This window comes from Diorhabda sublineata, chromosome 7 (assembly GCF_026230105.1).
Source record: "Diorhabda sublineata isolate icDioSubl1.1 chromosome 7, icDioSubl1.1, whole genome shotgun sequence".
In the NCBI taxonomy this organism is placed as follows: domain Eukaryota; kingdom Metazoa; phylum Arthropoda; class Insecta; order Coleoptera; family Chrysomelidae; genus Diorhabda; species Diorhabda sublineata.
The window spans coordinates 23,412,296-23,426,347 of record NC_079480.1 but is presented as its reverse complement, the minus strand read 5'-3'; the positions used below and the strand labels follow the sequence as shown (position 1 = coordinate 23,426,347).

General features: G+C 33.7%; 1 protein-coding gene across 1 annotated transcript; it reads right to left on the bottom strand.

The window, feature by feature from the left end:
- Window positions 1-5,039: 5,039 nt before the first annotated feature.
- On the bottom strand, window positions 5,040-5,502 carry LOC130447056 (uncharacterized). Its single transcript, XM_056783680.1, has 2 exons — window positions 5,455-5,502; window positions 5,040-5,393 (listed from the first exon to the last, which is right to left on the bottom strand). The coding sequence occupies exons 1-2, from the start codon at window positions 5,500-5,502 to the stop codon at window positions 5,052-5,054; spliced, it is 390 nt and encodes a 129-aa protein (XP_056639658.1). The 3' UTR covers window positions 5,040-5,051.
- Window positions 5,503-14,052: the final 8,550 nt, after the last annotated feature.

The window sequence follows — 14,052 nt, the reverse complement described above, 5'->3', positions numbered from 1 at the left end:
TCTGTCGTTTCAGATGACCTGGTTCAAAGTGTCGACAGAAGTTTAAGGGTTTTGAAAAAGCTTGTCCACATATATGACAAATATCTCAATCTCTTCGGTGATTACTTCGAAAAGTAATTAATCTTTTGATAATAAAATTATTGTTTTCTATAAACTTGTTGTTTACTATTCATAGCCGGAAGTTGAAAAAAAATGGTCCTCGTAGTTGTATATGTTTTTGAAGTTTTCTTAAAGTAATAGTTTAAAGTTCGTGTTTCAACATTCAGATTATATTTATGTATGGCCCCTAAATCCTGTTCTGTTTTGCTGATTTTCCGATTTTCCAAGCTGTAATAAAATCCGATCCTGAGATATGACCGACGGCCGTTTTCACTTGCCCACCCGGTACATTTACATGTTTCTACGAAATACGAACTTAAATTCGGTTTTACGTAAAATTAATAGTAAAATTTCGTGCTAATTCCACCTAAGTATGTATAAATGAAAATAGAAAAGTAAAACTGTAGCATTCTCGCAGCCATTTTATGAATATATTAACGTTAGTAGATAAACCTCGTACACAGACACTACTTAACGAAATGTGGCGCAATTGAAATTGCAAATCGCTGAATTAAGGTAGAACTTTCCAGTGAATATATTCCATATTCACCGCCGAAGGGGATGTATTAGATATGCACGTTACCCTATGTACTACCACCCTATGATATTGATTACGTGAAATTTTAATAGTTATTTCGTTAAGTTGGTATTAGCAATCGGATCAGTTCATGAGATTCTTGATTCCAATAACTGTTTTCACAAAAAAAACATGCAAATCAATTAAAAAAGGAATCAGTGTCAATGGCAATTCGTATAAAATAGCGAATCACCAGGTTATGTTATAGTCCGGTCAATTTAGACATTTGACTTTTGACATAAATCCCCAACAAGATGAAAATCAGTAAAAGTCAAGATTTTCACTCCATCATAAATTTTCCTGATGCTTTTGTTTCGAACGTTTTTGATTAATTTTTGTTGAGGAGCTTCTAGATCTGCTGCAAGATCATTCATAGATGCCGTTTGACGTCGCCGTTTTCCGTTGGTGACTTTCGACGTAAACGAATTTTATCTTTTCCTGTCGGCCGCTTATAGCAATAGAAACGAACCAATCACATCCGTTTGCGTTTGTCATGTTTGTCCTTTAAAAAACACGAAAATATCTGCAACGACAAACGAAAAGACAAGTTTATGAATCGGCTCTTAAGCTTTCTATAAACTCAACTGTGATAATAGTCCGGTCAAATTAGACCAAAAAATAATATTGAAGCTACAGAAAATTCTTCATAATTCCCGTGTATGAAAAAAATTTGATTCAAGATCAAAGATCAAAAAAAATTATGATTTTCAGCATAATGGTGAGTTTTATCGTGAAAATAATTCAGACAAAAATTGTAGATCATAAAATTATCTACAAAAAACGTATCAATACTTTTTTTCCTACGAGCAACCGTTTCTGAGATATAATGACTCAAAAAGTTGTAAAAGATGTAAGTTGTATTTTCCTGTTCAATTGTGTGCGTCGCTAGAGTTTCATACCTGCTGTAATAAATGAAATGTTATTCTTGACCGCCAATAGGTAGTGAAACCATGTGTTTAATCTAATCTATATCGTACTGTTTTGAGTTTTGTAACCTAAAAGTCAGAATATTGTTTTATTTGTGCTAAATTTTCAACTTTAAGTGAAGTTATTACTGTTGAACGTGGTGTGAAGACATTAATTAATGCAAGTATAGAAAGATCAGATGAGTTGTTGTAAAAATTATGTTGTCGCGTCTATTACCAAGACTAGACCCTACAGACTAGGGTTAGAGGTTGAAACTTCAATCCCACCTGCTTAATATAATTGTTTGTAACAGCAAAAAGGGATGCAGTGCTTAATGTAGCTGCAAAAAAATTGAATGTTTTGTTCTCTGGCGTGTACACCTTGTCAAAGCTCTAATATTGAATCACTAAGAATGGAGGATCCGTTAAGATTCCAAAGAGGCGATATGCGATACATCGCTATTGACGCAATTCACTTGCACACAAAATGAAAATGATGAAGAAGAAGTTACAACTCTTACAACTTTTTGAATCCTTATATCTCAGAAACGGTGGCTCGTAGGAAAAAAGTATTACTAAGTTTTTTGTAGAAAATTTTATGGTCTACAATTTTTGTTTGAGGTATTTTTATAGCAAAACTCACCGTTATGCCGAAAATCGTCATTTTTTTGATCTTTGATCTTGAATCAGGCGATTCATAAACTTGACTTTTCGTTTGCCGTTGCAGCTCACCAGTGACGTTTGCCGTTTGACGTTCATCGACCCCATTCATAAACTTGACGTTTCTGCCGTTAACCTAAAAATTTTATAATTCTTTTCAACGTCCTGCTTTTTATTATCGACATATTTTCGTGTATCTTTTTTAGAACAAACATGAAAAACGCAAACGGATGTTATTGGTTCGTTTTATTGCTACAAACGGCCTACAGGAAAAGATAAAATTCGTTTATGCTGAAAGTCATCAACGGCAAACGGCGACGTCAAACGGTAACTATGAATGATCTTAAGCAAGATCTAGAAGTCTAGAATAAAGATTAATTAAAAACATTCGATACAAAAACATGAGGAAAACCTCTGGAGGAGTACAAATATAAGAATAATAACGAATCCGATATAACTCTAAGAATATTAATAAATTGTTGGTTCCATCAAAGTTGGAAGAATCCAAGAATCGCGAATACCAAAAGAAATGCCGAAAGAAGCCAAACATGGATATCCCTCGTATATAAATAAGCTTTATATTGAACGTTCAGTTGACGCAAATTTTTCTATTGAATTTTACAATCATCCTGTATAGATGTGCTCCGACAACAAAACGGAATGCACTTAACGAAGCTCCAAAGGCATTTCCCCTCCTATAGATCAACCATAAATGGAGGTTTTCCCGACACCATTTTCTGGAGTATTAGAAACTGTAGCCGGCGGTCATCCACAAACTAGGAAGTGTCAGTTCAATCCCGCAAACTAGATATTTATCACAATCCCCGGGGCAAGATCATTAGCTGCACCAGAGAAACGCCGGACAACTAAGAGTTAATAAACCCATCAAAAAGTACCTATGGGTCTTTATTTAACTTTATATATTGTAAGGTTTTTATTACTTATTCACACTATTACTATGAATGAATTCATAAACACTAATTTATTCAAACACTTTAACTTATATAATTATAAGATTATCCAGAATACAATTATACCAGTTTAAAAACAGTGCGTCAAGTTTTGTCAGCATGTGGTTATAAACAAAAAAAAATTAATAAACGGATGGTAATAGCCTAAGATAAAACACTACTGAAATTCTAATAGACGAATAGGGTACAAAAAGAGCTCACTACACGTCTGGTATCCTGTTTAAACCAAACTTCCTTACATTTACTCGTCTATTTACGTTTTATAATATAATATTCAGTTGTATCAAGTTAACTAGATATAATAATGATTTTTTTGTAAAAATAATGGGGCAAATCTTCGAAATGTTCTTAATTTTAGGTCTTCTCTATTAAAATTAGTTTTTTTTTAATAATTATTGGAAGATTGTTGAAGTTTCGATTCAAATTCATTCTTTATCAGCGCCCTCTCTATTTTTAATCGATAGTTTCTTTAATTTCACATTTATGTTGATTCCAGATTGTTTTTGACGAATTTATGTAACTAATAGTACAGTAAATAAAGGTCGAAAATATACAAACCCTGCAAGGATTGTTCAAGGGATTGATTTTTTTTTAATTAGTAGGTATTGGTGGGTACTTCTGCTTTTTGCCAATAACTGCCGAAATATGGCACTTAGGGGATTCTTTTTGGGCTTAAAATGAAATCAGTTCATTGTCTATAAAAATGCAACATTTTTCGCGAAAACGAGCTTTCGAAAATTCCCAAATCCAACTATGTGAGAATATGGCAGTTTCTGCTTGAATTTGAGGCTGAGGAGTGTAAAAATTCCATCTATTTGGAGGCGTTGATTTTTTTTCGTACTCTAAAGAATATAATTGAAATATATATCAATGGAAAGATCAGAACGAAGCCTATTAGAAAGTAACATTATTAAACTGAAAATAATGCTCGAAAGAAAAAGTTTTATCTCGAGTCCGCGGTTTTTCAATTTTTTAAAAAACTACGGAACTTGGGGGAAAAAAGGAAAGATCTACTGAAAAGAAGACATTCTCAAGTTTCTAATTATGTACATTTGAAGGCGATCTGATTATTAATTATTTGTTAATTCCTTAAAGACCACAGAATTTTTAAAAACTCCAAAAATCCAAAAAAAACGACCTCAAAAAAATACCTTGTTTGTTAATATACCCGGATGTTATGAAATGAATTTTTCTGAACATGTTTAGCACCTTTCAAAGCCCCAGAGTCCAAAAAGATTCAACCGAAAAACTATTATTAACAAAAATATGAGTGAAGTGGATAATAGTCGAAAAATATAGAGGAAAGAGAATTTTGGGCAGGTTTTTCAATATTAAAAACAAATTTTTCGGAAAAAATATTCAGTAGGACGTGATAGCTACGGATTTTCCTTTTTAAATGAATTTCAAATCATGAAAAAATATTAATTTTTACACGAGTTATTGAACAATTTGTCCACCTGCTTTTACGAAAACGCGTCGAGTGAGCTCCTCTGCAGCGCTCCAAATACGGGATGCGTTTAGGGCTTGTTATCTCGAAAATGATCAAATTTTCGAGAAAAGCTGTCAAAACAATTTTTGTAGATAATGAATTGATCTTGATTTTAAGCCCAAAAAGAACTCCCTAACTGCCATATTTCGGCAGTTATACCACATATTTTTTCTGGTGAATAATTGAGGGTTAGGTTACTGTACTGTACTGTACTATAAATCTAATTTAATTTTGATTACATAAATTATTGTGGGGTAGTAAGGGATTGGTTTAATTTATATTGAAAGAGGCTTTCAAGATATATAAAAAGAAAACTATTTATTCACTATAATTTTATATTATTATAAGTATTATAATAAACCGCTTTCTAAACATTGTATAAAAGACAAAGCTGCCTCTTCGGGAGTGCTGTTCGCTGGAACCTTACATTCGGATAGAATCTTTTGTATATTGTCTTCATCTACGTTAAAGATTCTGAAGAATTCTTTGGTATTAGCTTCGTCTAATTCCCCAGTTTCTTTCAGAATTCCAATTTTCGATGTAAAACAAAACGAAAATTGACCTGCTTTCTTCGCATCGCGTTCATGCTTCGAACCTATTTCTTCAATGAATTCATTCGATAATCCGTATTCGGCTTGACATTTTTTTATATATTCTGTTAGTTTCCTCAGTTTTTCCTCTCGTGTTACAGTCTTGAATAAAATTGAGGTTAGAATTATTTAAAATGTGAAATTATTATTAAAATGTACTTACCTGTGCAGCTGCTAATACCACAACGAAAAATATCAAATATATTCTCATGGTTGATTTAAAATTAGTTGATTTTCTAAGGAATATCTATATTTATACTCATATTTTGAGAATAATTAATTGATCGTTACAAATTTTTTTAAAATGAGTTTGTAATGACAATAATATTCCGTCATTAGGTTTTATTTGATTGGAAATCGATTTGAAATTACTACAAGCTGCATATTATACGAGGATAAACCAATAAATAACAGAAAATAATCCGAGGGAACTAAATCTGGCGACTAGAGAGCATGAGGTAGCAATCCAAACTTTAAATCATTAATTTGGTCATTGCAATAACGGATCATCAATCCCTAGCGGTTCAAAATATGCCCTATTCAACCATTTATACCCCTTTGTAACTATTTTTATTTCCAGAGATGAAGTCACACCTTTGAGGCACTCCTAATGGTGATGTACAAGAGGTCCAAAAACTGTAAAGTGAAGCATAATCTCGGAATTTGAATAGTTTCGTGTAGATGTCTTTGTAAATGTTAAATGACAAGACTCTGGACGTTGGATTGAATTTTTTCAATATGCTGATCTTTGTCTTTACTGTAATCAAATTAGTTTTCTTCAAATATGTGTACAAATCAGAAGTAACTTGAAATCTGTAAAAAAATCCCATAAAAATAATATCAACGATAATAATACAATCATAGATAACACAATAAAAGAAATCCAAAATACTAACAACTGGAAAGCACCGGGAGCTAATAATATCCAAAACTTCTGCTATAAGAAATTCCCGAACGTACACAGGGAATTAGCGAAGCAATTTTCTCACCTCCTACAGAATCCAGGGAATATCCCAACGTTTTTAGCACTGGGTTCCAATAATTTGTTTCCAAAGAGCTTCCAGACGGATAACCTCACTCAATACAGACCTAGGGACGTCGAGGAATTACACATTGCTTTCGTGGATTACAAGAGAGCGTTTGATAGTGTATACATCATTCCTGGCTTGTGGAGATCTTGAAGATTTACAAAGTCCAAATTGGTCCAAACTCCATTCGTAAAGAATATATCAGAAATAATCTTTGATTCCGTTGTGGTTTTGTCTTGCAATGAATGCGCTCTACGATACAAAGTACGGATTTAACATTAAAGATAACAGAGACATCGACTGTACCATCTCCTATCAGCAAATTAGCGTCAAATCAATCACCTTCTCGATGTAATACATCGATTCTCCACTGATATACATTTGGAGTTTGCACTGTCTAATTGCAATACTCTATATGTGGAGAAAATCATTGTCACGAACGGAAAATATCGATGGAAAACGGAAAAAACTTGAATCCAAGAGTGTAGTCAATTTAGTCCAGGCAATCAACACCTATACCAAGCCTGTTGTACTCTTTTGGAATCCTGAAATGGACATAAAAAGATCTGAAGGGTATTAAGAGGCTAGTACGAACAATGATGACGAAAAACAACAACCACCACACGTAGTTATTCATTAGATTATCTCGAAAAGATAATGGGAGAGGCTTGATCAATCTTCTCAACCTACACTCCTTAACCTCGCATCGTCCATTATCACCGATGGTTAAGTGACGCCGAACACTCATAACACCAGGATAAACTTGCCAAATACACGGATCTCGCAATTAAAAATAAACATGTGGCATAGCAAAAAATCTGGAAATAGATCATCACCGAATTGGGATTACCACAAAATATATCTTCACCGACATCCAGAAGACTGGTAATATTGAATACTTGCCCCAAGTATTACGTGAACTGACCCTAATCCTTTTGATACTCTGAATCCGTGGTGAGTGAATGATACCAACTCTAAACTCTCATAATAATGATAATATATAGAAAATTCAAACTTGAAGGATATTGCCATGTCACAAAACCAAATTATATATCATTTCAGGATTAAAGGGTTGTCGTATCCTGTTGCTGTGATAATTAAGGTCGAGAAGTTGGATTGTTTTATGATTTTCTACATAGCCCGGTCTTTTGGGAGTTAAAATTTTAAAACAAAACGAACGAGACCTGTTGAAATAGTGTTTGTTTTTCCATTAGTGTTAAATCGCTCCTCACAAGTCGTTTTTTGTTTCGACAAAAATAAACTGTGAATAATGTTTTTGGTGTTTTCGTTCTCACAAATTCAGATTTGAAACTCGTTCATAGTTTAAGCAGAAATAACAGTTGAAAATAAATCTCATCGACGATAGAAAGCCCAGAGATAGTTCCCAGTTCCTCGGAAAAATTGGCAAGGAAAAATGTACTGAAAGTAATCATTTAGCCGTCACAAGCGCCCGACCTCAACCCGATTGATTTGTTGTGGAAGAAATTGGACAGGGAAGTCAGAAAACAGTTATCTCCAAATCACAACTCCGGAATATCCCGAAGGAAATCAAATAGACGTAGATAATTGTGGAAAAAACTTTTGACAGGTAGTGTATTTATTGCATAATGCAGCGATATACCATGTAGAAAATTAAATAACATTTTCCCGTAAAATTTGACAAACTGGTCTATGTTATGATTATCTAAGTCCGAGTACATATAAAGTTTGGTCCGTTTTACGAGCCCATAAAGATGTCACAATGTGTACCGACCCGCAAGAGACTAACCTGACGTATTCAGCCATGTATCCGGAGAATGGAAGCAGTCGACCAATGCTACCGTCGAGACGTCACGGACGTTGGCGTCGCCACGCCGCACGCCGCACACATTCGCACACCGTTGCATTTAACATTTAATTATTGTCTTTCTAATTAAACAAAATCTCCCGAGGGAATGTCATACGAAAATGTCAAGGCATCTCTAAACATTATACTAAACTTGTCAAAAATAAAAATTTCTTAGGAAATGTTTGCTGAAGACGATCTGAAAGTCTGCCAACTACTAATAATCAATATTGAAGTATATACGTTATTATATACGAGGATGGCTTGAAACGCGACTGAAATCGCTGCGTTATCGAAACCAAATATCAAAAAAGTTGTACGAGAATTGTTCTGACTTTGACCGTCACTAAAAGTACATCAAACATTATGTATCGATAACGAATTATTGATATATGACGTAATACAGGTTCAGAGGCGGTCACAGTAGAATTGCTCAAATAATAATTCCTTTAGAGAAGGCTTCCAGGACAAAAGCAAAAGCATAGAGAGACCATACCCCATCAATGCTGAAGTACCGCAAGGGTCAGGTTTTTTTTGTTCCCTTTTTGACAATGACATACTCAATTCCCAACGGATGCTAACAACCATGTACGCTGACGATACTTAAACACCAAAACTTTACCGTAAAAACAATAAACTAGCTATAAATGCCTCAAACATAGAGTACCTGTTAAAAACAGCTCACTGCAATCGCAGCTTCATTTTAACGGACAAATCATCTTTCGAAGTAATACCTCATGGTACCTAAGGTATATTATGTGCAAAAAAGCTAAAATTACAATAAGCAGACTTTATTCTTTCATTTGCAAATACGTCAAAGATGATCTTCAAGAAAGTACTGACCCACGAGACCTCCCGCATGGATAGCTGCCCACACACACCCACCATGCGGGTTTAATCTTTCTTGAAAATATCAGGGCTCTGGTCACTCTAGTACACGCAATTATATTGATGGACCATACCGATCAACTTGAAGGTTGCTTTATCCGACTACAAAATGGAATTCTGGAACTGCGGATGTTCCTGTCTGGTAAATTAAAATCCGCGATCGAAGGTGACGAACAAGTGCCGTTATTTTTATATTTTCGTTAGTTGTTATAAATATCGACCGTCCATAACGTGGTTGGTCGGTAATAGAGTCAGTTTTCTAAGATTGAAAGATGTGGTAGTGATAAATTTGATATCTGCAGATATCTTCACTGCATATTATTATATATATCTTTGTTTCAGCATTCTCACTAATATATCATCATTCCAAATCGTTTGTTTTTGATTTAGATGATTTCTTTTAATTTTCTCAATATGACGATTTTGTACATGCATTGTTACTTCACTTACCGACTCAATTATAAAACATACAAGTAACGACATCTATAGTAGGAACAGAAAAACCTTAGAAAATAACATACTGCTTACTGTATTGTGGGTTTTGAGAATCGATAAGAGCGTCTGCTATAAAATTTGATATTTTTTAAAATATCTAAGGGAGTAAAAACTCAATAAATCAATAAACAAATTAATTTTAAAGAGGTTTTTAATGATATTTATTAATTATTATAAGATCATTTACTATTCTTTAGCTATCATTATTATTATCAAGTTTCCTTTGCATGTTGAAGCCTCCTCTTCAATGGTCAGTTAATTTAACATTCTATCATGTCAAATCCTCATCTTGTGGTGCAAGCATTTGCTGAATATCAATGTTAGAAGCTTTTAATTTTAACTTAAATTTAATTCCCATTATTTTAACATTCTGCCGTCACAACGAATAATGGGCTCCTTAAAATTTGCTTGTTTTTTCCTCGAACCATTGGACCACGCAGCTGCATCATTTTTTAGTAAAAATTCAACGTCATTGATCTATTACTAAATCACGACAATGAAGTTCAAGGTACAGACAACTTCATTTTATCCGCAGGTACAAACGATGCAAACAACTTTCTAACTAACAAAAACGAGCAAAAGGAGCTGTCCAGGTTTCTGATCAATTCTAAGTCGCCTATAAGTCTTATGTATTGAATCGAGCATCTTCAGGGTATGCTTGGGAGCTGAGCTCCAGATGTGGGAGCAATTTCTAAGGTGTGTTCATCGAAAGCGTCCTTTAAGAAAGCTACTAAGCTAGCTGATAAGTGAAGTTGTTCAATAATAAATTGAATTACAATACAAATCGTCGATATGATGTAGATTATTTTGAAATAAAAACAATAGTTAGTATAAAAACGTATGTATTTATTCTTTATAATACTACAACAGATATAATAGAAATTATTTTATGCAGACTCAATCAGATCGCTTCCATCTCATTCCGCAATGTTTCCAATATGGTGGGTTTGGTTGTAGCCGATCGGGTTTGTATTTTACCAAAAGAGAAAGAGGGTAGGTGACAAGATGCATCCCTGTGGAACACCAGTGTTGACCTTAAACGTTTCTAAGGTGTGTTCATCGAAAGCGACCTTTAAGAAAGCTAACTGATAAGTGAAGTTGTTCAATAATAAATTGAATTACAACGAATCGTCGATATGATGTAGATTATTTTGAAATAAAAACATTATTTAGTATAAAAACGTATGTATTTATTCTTTATAATACTACAACAGATATAATAGAAATTATTTTATGCAGACTCAATCAGATCGCTTCCATCTCATTCCGCAATGTTTTCAATATGGTGAGTTTGGTTGTAGCCGATCGGGTTTGTATTTTACCAAAAGAGAAAGAGGGTAGGTGACAAGATGCATCCCTGTGGAACACCAGTGTTGACCTTAAACGTTTCTAAGGTGTGTTCATCGAAAGCGACCTTTAAGAAAGCTACTAAGCTAACTGATAAGTGAAGTTGTTCAATAATAAATTGAATTACAACGAATCGTCGATATGATGTAGATTATTTTGAAATAAAAACATTATTTAGTGTAAAAACGTATGTATTTATTCTTTATAATACTACAACAGATATAATAGAAATTATTTTATGCAGACTCAATCAGATCGCTTCCATCTCATTCCGCAATGTTTCCAATATGGTGGGTTTGGTTGTAGCCGATCGGGTTTGTATTTTACCAAAAGAGAAAGAGGGTAGGTGACAAGATGCATCCCTGTGGAACACCAGTGTTGACCTTAAACGTTTCTAAGGTGTGTTCATCGAAAGCGACCTTTAAGAAAGCTACTAAGCTAACTGATAAGTGAATTTGTTCAATAATAAATTGAATTACAACGAATCGTCGATATGATGTAGATTATTTTGAAATAAAAACATTATTTAGTATAAAAACGTATGTATTTATTCTTTATAATACTACAACAGATATAATAGAAATTATTTTATGCAGACTCAATCAGATCGCTTCCATCTCATTCCGCAATGTTTTCAATATGGTGAGATGGGTTTTAGCCGATCGGGTTTGTATTTTACCAAAAGAGAAAGAGGGTAGGTGACAAGATGCATCCCTGTGGAACACCAGTGTTGACCTTAAACGTTTCTAAGGTGTGTTCATCGAAAGCGACCTTTAAGAAAGCTACTAAGCTAACTGATAAGTGAATTTGTTCAATAATAAATTGAATTACAACGAATCGTCGATATGATGTAGATTATTTTGAAATAAAAACATTATTTAGTATAAAAACGTATGTATTTATTCTTTATAATACTACAACAGATATAATAGAAATTATTTTATGCAGACTCAATCAGATCGCTTCCATCTCATTCCGCAATGTTTCCAATATGGTGGGTTTGGTTGTAGCCGATCGGGTTTGTATTTTACCAAAAGAGAAAGAGGGTAGGTGACAAGATGCATCCCTGTGGAACACCAGTGTTGACCTTAAACGTTTCTAAGGTGTGTTCATCGAAAGCGACCTTTAAGAAAGCTACTAAGCTAACTGATAAGTGAATTTGTTCAATAATAAATTGAATTACAACGAATCGTCGATATGATGTAGATTATTTTGAAATAAAAACATTATTTAGTGTAAAAACGTATGTATTTATTCTTTATAATACTACAACAGATATAATAGAAATTATTTTATGCAGACTCAATCAGATCGCTTCCATCTCATTCCGCAATGTTTCCAATATGGTGGGTTTGGTTGTAGCCGATCGGGTTTGTATTTTACCAAAAGAGAAAGAGGGTAGGTGACAAGATGCATCCCTGTGGAACACCAGTGTTGACCTTAAACGTTTCTAAGGTGTGTTCATCGAAAGCGACCTTTAAGAAAGCTACTAAGCTAACTGATAAGTGAAGTTGTTCAATAATAAATTGAATTACAACGAATCGTCGATATGATGTAGATTATTTTGAAATAAAAACATTATTTAGTGTAAAAACGTATGTATTTATTCTTTATAATACTACAACAGATATAATAGAAATTATTTTATGCAGACTCAATCAGATCGCTTCCATCTCATTCCGCAATGTTTCCAATATGGTGGGTTTGGTTGTAGCCGATCGGGTTTGTATTTTACCAAAAGAGAAAGAGGGTAGGTGACAAGATGCATCCCTGTGGAACACCAGTGTTGACCTTAAACGTTTCTAAGGTGTGTTCATCGAAAGCGACCTTTAAGAAAGCTACTAAGCTAACTGATAAGTGAAGTTGTTCAATAATAAATTGAATTACAACGAATCGTCGATATGATGTAGATTATTTTGAAATAAAAACATTATTTAGTGTAAAAACGTATGTATTTATTCTTTATAATACTACAACAGATATAATAGAAATTATTTTATGCAGACTCAATCAGATCCTTCCATCTCATTCCGCAATGTTTTCAATATGGTGAGATGGGTTTTAGCCGATCGGGTTTGTATTTTACCAAAAGAGAAAGAGGGTAGGTGACAAGATGCATCCCTGTGGAACACCAGTGTTGACCTTAAACGTTTCTAAGGTGTGTTCATCGAAAGCGACCTTTAAGAAAGCTACTAAGCTAACTGATAAGTGAATTTGTTCAATAATAAATTGAATTACAACGAATCGTCGATATGATGTAGATTATTTTGAAATAAAAACATTATTTAGTGTAAAAACGTATGTATTTATTCTTTATAATACTACAACAGATATAATAGAAATTATTTTATGCAGACTCAATCAGATCGCTTCCATCTCATTCCGCAATGTTTCCAATATGGTGGGTTTGGTTGTAGCCGATCGGGTTTGTATTTTACCAAAAGAGAAAGAGGGTAGGTGACAAGATGCATCCCTGTGGAACACCAGTGTTGACCTTAAACGTTTCTAAGGTGTGTTCATCGAAAGCGACCTTTAAGAAAGCTACTAAGCTAACTGATAAGTGAAGTTGTTCAATAATAAATTGAATTACAACGAATCGTCGATATGATGTAGATTATTTTGAAATAAAAACATTATTTAGTGTAAAAACGTATGTATTTATTCTTTATAATACTACAACAGATATAATAGAAATTATTTTATGCAGACTCAATCAGATCGCTTCCATCTCATTCCGCAATGTTTCCAATATGGTGGGTTTGGTTGTAGCCGATCGGGTTTGTATTTTACCAAAAGAGAAAGAGGGTAGGTGACAAGATGCATCCCTGTGGAACACCAGTGTTGACCTTAAACGTTTCTAAGGTGTGTTCATCGAAAGCGACCTTTAAGAAAGCTAACTGATAAGTGAAGTTGTTCAATAATAAATTGAATTACAACGAATCGTCGATATGATGTAGATTATTTTGAAATAAAAACATTATTTAGTATAAAAACGTATGTATTTATTCTTTATAATACTACAACAGATATAATAGAAATTATTTTATGCAGACTCAATCAGATCGCTTCCATCTCATTCCGCAATGTTTCCAATATGGTGGGTTTGGTTGTAGCCGATCGGGTTTGTATTTTACCAAAAGAGAAAGAGGGTAGGTGACAAGATGCATCCCTGTGGAAC